Source organism: Corvus hawaiiensis, chromosome 3, assembly GCF_020740725.1.
Source record: "Corvus hawaiiensis isolate bCorHaw1 chromosome 3, bCorHaw1.pri.cur, whole genome shotgun sequence".
In the NCBI taxonomy this organism is placed as follows: domain Eukaryota; kingdom Metazoa; phylum Chordata; class Aves; order Passeriformes; family Corvidae; genus Corvus; species Corvus hawaiiensis.
In genome coordinates this window covers 72,784,357-72,791,186 of record NC_063215.1, presented here as the reverse complement: position 1 = coordinate 72,791,186, position 6,830 = coordinate 72,784,357, and the positions used below count along the sequence as shown (strand labels likewise).

General features: G+C 46.2%; 1 protein-coding gene across 4 annotated transcripts in view; it reads left to right on the top strand.

Annotated features, from left to right (window-relative positions):
• The window catches only part of TBCE (tubulin folding cofactor E), a 52,083-nt gene that overhangs the window by 22,979 nt on the left and 22,274 nt on the right, over nt 1–6,830 (top strand). The window contains exons 1-3 of one of the 4 annotated variants that reach the window (XM_048296362.1): nt 1,378–1,971; nt 2,391–2,524; nt 5,295–5,379. In XM_048296362.1, the coding sequence (XP_048152319.1) occupies nt 1,517–1,971; nt 2,391–2,524; nt 5,295–5,379 (674 nt within the window). In that variant the 5' untranslated portion in view covers nt 1,378–1,516. Of the gene's footprint in view, nt 1–1,377; nt 1,972–2,117; nt 2,155–2,390; nt 2,525–5,294; nt 5,380–6,830 lie in introns of those variants that run through there. The other 3 variants (XM_048296360.1, XM_048296363.1, XM_048296361.1) reach the window with 3 other exon arrangements.

Genomic DNA, 6,830 nt, shown 5'->3' with positions numbered 1-6,830 from the left:
GAAGCTGCAACTGGAGAAGCCTCCCTGAAGAGTGGGACTTTGAACTGAAAGTCAAACTGTTGATTAGATAGAGGGAAATGCATTGGTCAGTCATCTCACGCTGAGGGAAAGGTTTGCATCCACAAAAGGCCAAAGCCACCAGCTGCAACTATCCCCGGGTGAGTTTGGGGTGGGGGGAGAGCACAGCTCACAGAAGCCAGGTTTACACAGACTCCCCCCCCAACCGAGGGGGGAGGAGGAGGTTTTGGGTGCATGGTGCAGCCTCTGGTGAGAGGCAATAAACACCCATCCTCCGATTACACAAACTGGCCCAGCTGTGGAACCCCCAACCCCACAGGGCACATGAAAGGGACTTTCATGTGAGAGGCTTGGCCCCACAGGGCTGCACGTGGTGCAACAGACCCAGAGTCAAGGGGACACGCCCGGACGTGCCCACCCAGCATGAGCATGTACACCCATGGGACTCTGTGCCTTCTGGGGGGACCTTCACCACCGAGAGACCAGCTGGAGAGGACCAACGAACATCGCTGGGAGCCACGGAGTGGTGATATTTTCCTTATTCTGTCCCTGTCACTCTTTATGTCCCCCCCCGGCCTATCTTCTACTTCTTTCTTCCTTTCTTTCTTTCTCTCTCTCTCATATTTACCATCAAATAAAACCTTTACTATTGTTACTGGCATATGGTCTTGTTTGCACCTTAATTCGGGCAGAGGCATTTCTAAGAACCTTAAAACTGGATCATAACCCTATGGCAAAGGAGGACTATGTGATAAAGGCACAGAGATCTTCGCTGGATTGTCCCTTTGGGAGCAGCTGCTTTATGCAAGACAGTACAGCATACCCTTGAAGCCTGTTACTTGAAGATGCAAGCTCTCAGCATACTAAAGAATATACACATTATCCAGATTATTTTGATTGGAATGTGCTAGTGTTACCAAATACCCACACCTGATTTATGTAGTCAGTATTACAGACTCAGAGTAAAGAGTACTAATATCCTGCCTGCCAAAAGAACAGACAGATTTAATGTAATGGAGGCATAGGACTGGAAGAGCTGCTTAATTATTTACTTGATGATTGTTCCAGTCTTTGTGGTGCCAACTTTCAGATGATATTATTTGCATTAAGCTGTTATGGGCCATTGAACTATGAAACACAAGATATTAACATATGTGAAAAACAACAATTAGGATACTTTGATTCTTATAACCGCAGCTATTAGATCTTGCCGTGCCTATCTCTATCAAACTGAAGAGCTCTTACTAAATTTATGTTCTTCACCAACTGGTACTAGAATACAGTCAGGTCTTTCAGTTTTTGCTGCTAATCTACGCACAGTGGACACATCGATTTTAACTAACTTTTTTTTTTTTTTTTTTTTTTTTAAGATGTGTTCGCTAATCATTACAGGTCTTGACGATATTTTTCCCAAATACTGAATGTCGAAATAAATGCAGCAACAAGTGTAGCAGCGTACAGGGGAATACAACTGCGTGGGAGTTCCTCTGGCCTGGGGATGCTCCGGGGAGCTCTACCGCTCAGCGAGTCGCCCACGTTCTCCTCAGCCGCTGCTCCCAGAGAGCGCCCCAGCCTTGAGTTACGGACTCGGAACCATCTCTTGCTCCGTGTCGGTTCACCGGTGCCGCAGGGCTTTGCCCACCGCGCGCTGCTTTACAGCAGGGCAGCGCTTCCCCAGGCATCTTTGCTCCGTCCTCACATCCCACCGCAAGTCTGCGGCTACTCAGAGAGAGCCGCAATTCCCAGGGACAGGCGGGACACCCCGGCACGCGGGCGAGGGGCCGCTGCCTCCCTTCCGGGCACCGCCCCGCGGGCCCGGCTCGCCCTATTAGAGCGCCTGCCTCTTACCCCGCGGCATTCTGGGAGCTGTAGTCCAGGGCCGGCAAGCCCACGCGGCTGGCTACCCTCGACGAACTGCACTACCCAGAAAGCTCTACGGCGGCGACGCCCCGGGTCGGTTTGCCCCCGAAGGCGGTGACCTGAGTACGGTAGAAGGCGGGGGTGGGCCAATAGCAAGCCAGGGCAGGGCGGCCCCGGGGCTCGCGGCCAATAGGAGGGCGCCGGGAGCGCCGGCGGGGCGGGCGGCGGGTGCCGGGCGGGGCAGGGCGGAAGTGGGGCGGCGGCGCGGCCCCGCCGGTGCGTGAGCTGCGCCCCGCGGCCCCGCGCGTGTGGGGGCTGGGGCTGGGGCTGAGAGCAGCGCCAGAGGAGGCTGCTCCGGGAGCAGGCAGCGGGGCGGGGTGTGCCAGCGGCAGGGGGTAGTGCTGGGAGGGAGCCTGGCGTGTAGCCGGCCGGCAAAAGAGCGGCTCAAGGTAGGGGCGTTGTGAGAGCAGCGGCTTGCGCGTGTGTTAAGGGCCTTTCTCCTGTCCCTGCAGGTCTGGGAGCAGCACGGACTCCAGCTATCCCGGGATGGCTGCTGGGGTGCCTCCCGATGCGCTGGGTCGGCGGGTCTCCTGTGGCACCGACTATGGGACTGTGCGCTATGTGGGCAGCGTGTCTCGTACAGCAGGTAAGCGCCACAAAAGTAATAATCTTCACATTTTATGGTTGTTCTCGAGGTTCTACTCGTGTTCTTCTTAATTAAATAACCCAAATATTGCCAAATAGAGCGAGGCAATTTACAATTTGATTTTTCCTCATTGTTCTTGTGTTAATATGTCAATTTCTAATCTATGTGGGTTTTGGGGTTTTTTTAAGAAGTCAGAGTTGTCAAAAGGAGTGTAAGAAGTACTTTACAGTCTTTTCCTTGATCTCTCTGCTGGCATAGTCAGGGAAGGTAAGAGGCAGCAGCAGCAGATCACCAGACCAAGTACTCCTTTGATAACATACTATACTGGGTTCGCGTGACAAGGTTCTGATAGCAGCAAGGGCTACAGTGGTGGCATCTGTGAGAAGATGGCAGAAGCTTTCTCTGTGTCCAACAGAGCCAATGCCAACAGGCTCCAGGACAGACCTGCTGCTGGCCAAGGCTGAGCCCATCAGCAATGGTAATTACACCTCAGTGAAACCATCTTTAAGAAGGGGAAGGAATAGAGACTCATTATACAGAAGTAACTGTGGCCAGAGAAGAGCTGAGTGAGAATATGTGAGAGGAATAGCCCTGCAGACACCAACATCAGTAAAGAAGGAGGGGAAAGAGCTCCACACTCCAGAGAGGAGATTCCCCTGCAGACCTACTGAGACAGGCTGTTTCCTGGCAGCCCATGGGGATCAATAGGGGTGCAGAGATCCACCTGCAGCCCATGGAGGAGTCACACAGGTAGATGCCTGAAAGGAAGTGGTGACTCTAGGGGAAGCCCACACCAGAGCAGGCCCCTGATAGGTCTTGTGACCCTGTGGGGAACTCATGCTGGAGCAGCCTTTTCCTGGAGGACTATACCCCATGAAAAAAGGGTTCCACACTGGAGCAGTTCCAAAGGAAGTATACTGTAGCCCATAGGGAGGATTTATGTTGGACAAGTCTATGGAGGACTGTCTTCTATGGGAGAAACCCCACACTGGAGCACAGGAAGGACTCCTCTCTTTGAGGAGGAAGCAGCAGAAGTAAGGTGTGATGAACTGACTGTAACCCCCATTCTCCATCTCCCTGCACCACTGGTGGGGAGGAGGTAGAGCCCAGGAAGGAGTGAGAGCTGGGTGGGGGTATTTTTAAGATTTGTTTTACTTCTTTTTATTCTACTTTGGTTTTGATTGGTAATAAATTCAATTACTTTCCCCATGTCAAATCTGTTTTGCCCATGACAGTAATTAGTGAGTCATCTCTACCTGTCCTAACCTCAACTTTTGTTATATTTTTTCTCCCCTCTCCAGTTGAGGAGGGGAGTGACAGAGTGGCTTTGGGTAGGCACCTGGTATCTAGCCAGGGTCAACCCACTATAGATATTCAAACTTATGGAAAGATTGCTGGTGCTTGGAAGAAGACTAGCCCTGCACACAGTTCTAGAAGAGGCAAGAAGGATAACCAGGAACTGTAGACTCATTAGCCTCACTTCAGTTTCTGGAAAGATCTGTAGCATGTTTCCTTGGAATCCATTTCCAAGCCTGTGAAGGACAATAGTAGTTGGGAGTATTTGGTACTTGTAAATAAGAACAAATTGTGCTTCACAAGTGTAATTACTTTCTATGATGATATGACTGTGAATGTGGATAAAGGGAGAACAAAGGATGTAATATTCCTTGACTTTAATAAGTCTTTTAATAGTGTCTCCATAAAGAATCTTATTTGGAAGCTGAAGAAATACAAGATAGGTGAATGGACTGTTAAGTGAGTTGAAAGTTGTCAAGTAGAAATGTAATTAGTTGATATCAGGTAATGAGTGAGTACTACAAAAGTAAATGCTGGGGTCTGTATTGTTTCACATATTTGCCAGTGACTTGAGTGAGGAACAGTGTTCACCCTCAAATGGCTGCTGTGATACAAGTTAGAATTGCAATCCAGATCAAGCTTTATGAACTTTAGGTTTGAATCCAAAAGATTCAAGAAGGATAAATTTCCACATCTAGTATAGGCCAGGAAGTACTAGTAACTCAGAGTCTGTTGTAAAGGACTTGGGAATTAAGTTGGATACTGTTATGAATATGAGGCAGCAGTGATCTCGTGTAACAAGCAAAGATACATGTTGCACTAGGTTACTTTAGAGTGAAGTGATGAACATGGCCGGCAAGTTAAAGGAAGTTGTTTTCCCTCTCTGGGGGCAGGGGGTCTTAACAAGGTTACACTTGGAGTAATGTATCTGGCATGGGACCATTTCAGTTCAAGAGGGACGCCGATGAACTTGAGAGGATCTCAAAGATCTGCTCCTCTCTTGAGGAGTCTTGGAGGACTGCCAGAGTGATTAAGGGCACAGACCATACATGTGTTGTGAAGACATTGAGGGATCTGGGCTTGGTTAATGTGGTGAAGAGAAAAAAAAGTGACATCCAATGGCTTCCTGCAGCTGTTTGACAGGTGGTTACAATGATGGCAGAGCCTAGCTCTTCTTACTAGTACTAGATTATGTAATAAAGGACAACAGCCACAGCAGGAAAATCTTTTCCATTACAGAAGTGATGCAGCACTGGAATATGCTCGCCAGATGTCTTGGAATCTTTCACTCCTTGGAAATTTTCAAGGTCTGGCTAGGTAACAGATTACCTGACTGACTGGTCTTAGTGCTGGTGATAATCTCCTGCTTTGAGAGAGAAGATTAGGCTAGGTGAAGTGCAGCGGTTCTTTCCAGCCGTGCTTTCTATGGATATAATGCCCTAAATTTGAAAACGTATCTACCATTTTTTTCCAGGAATTTGGCTGGGCGTGGAATGGGATGATCCTCAGAGGGGAAAGCATGATGGCAGCTATGAAGGAACACAGTATTTTAAGTGCAGGTGAGTTGATTCACAGCATTGGCATGTCATGCGTGGTGATGGAATGGTCATGGGAAAAGGCCCTTTGGCGATTTTTAGGGCAAACCCTTCTGTTATCAGTTGGCCAGTATTAAAAAGATTTCTGATTTTAAAAAGAATTCTGAGTACTCTGACTAGCTAATCTGTAGAGGCTCTTGCATTGATATCAATCCAGTTACAGGTACTGGAATATAGTAAATACTTAGAAAATGCAAGTCATGTTTTCAGAGGTATGTTATAAAATGAGACTTTTGGATGTTAGTAATATTACGGTTAGTAGGTTTTAGACCCTTTAGTTAGGAAATCAATAGTTTCTACTGATCTTCATTAGGTAATTCTGAACTGAAATATTGGTCCGTATTTAACTGTCTCAAATACAGTTTAGATTTGAATTTAAGATGGCTTGCATGTATCTTGTTAAGGGAAAATCCCAATTTCCTGTTAATGATTTGGGTTATATTTGTATCACTAAGGAATCGTTGAATATGTTCACTGCATTTAGTACATGCAAAACATGGTGCAGCTGTGTGGGGTTTTTAAGTATATGCATGCATTACTTCTAAGTGTAAAGATTTGAGCACTTAACAAGTTTGAAACTGCAGAATACAGGACTCCAGGGTGGATATTAACTGCAGCAAGTTGTTGATTTCTATGCCAGGAGACATGCAACAGCTAAAAGTTTGTAAGTTAAATAGTAACTGGATGAATTAATAGAAGAAAGTCATCAACAACTCTTAATTACTGCAGACTGCTAGCTCAGTAAGTTCCTGAGCATTGATGTGGTGAAGGAGGAGAGAACAAAATCTATTCTTTAGAAAAATAAGTAAAGAAGAAAACGCTCCCCTGTGGGGACTGGATATTTTTTCCCTTGTATCTAATAATAATAGAACAAGGCTTGAGGAGGCTAAACTCACTTAATACAAGAAAAAAATTCAACATTGTTGGATTTTTCGTTTCAGCTAAATAATTGGAAATGATGGTTTTAGAGCAACCATGTCTCTTAAATTAATATATTAGTGGAAGTTGCTTCCTAAATGCTTTGAATGTAATTGAAACAGTTTCCAAGTTGAAGCTAGCTATGTTCTGCTGTAGGAGAAAAAGATAGAAATAATTGGCTGACCATTCCAAATCTCTCTGGACAGAAAAAGCAACTGAACACTTCATGAATGTTTTTCAGAAACTTGACTGCTTTACATTTGTGCGTATATGATATTTACATACATGTGTATAGACTCTTGGGTTTTTAGCAGCCACTAGTGTGCTTCCAGAAGATGAGATCTCAGATAGTAATCTCAATTATTGATATAAAAATCAATGTTTTGAGTGAAGCTCAATACCCATAACAAATGTAAATGTTTTGGTCTTGAAACATGTCATTCTTACAACACCCGTTCTTTGTACTCTGCTTTTTTCCAACCAGAAAAGGTCCTTCT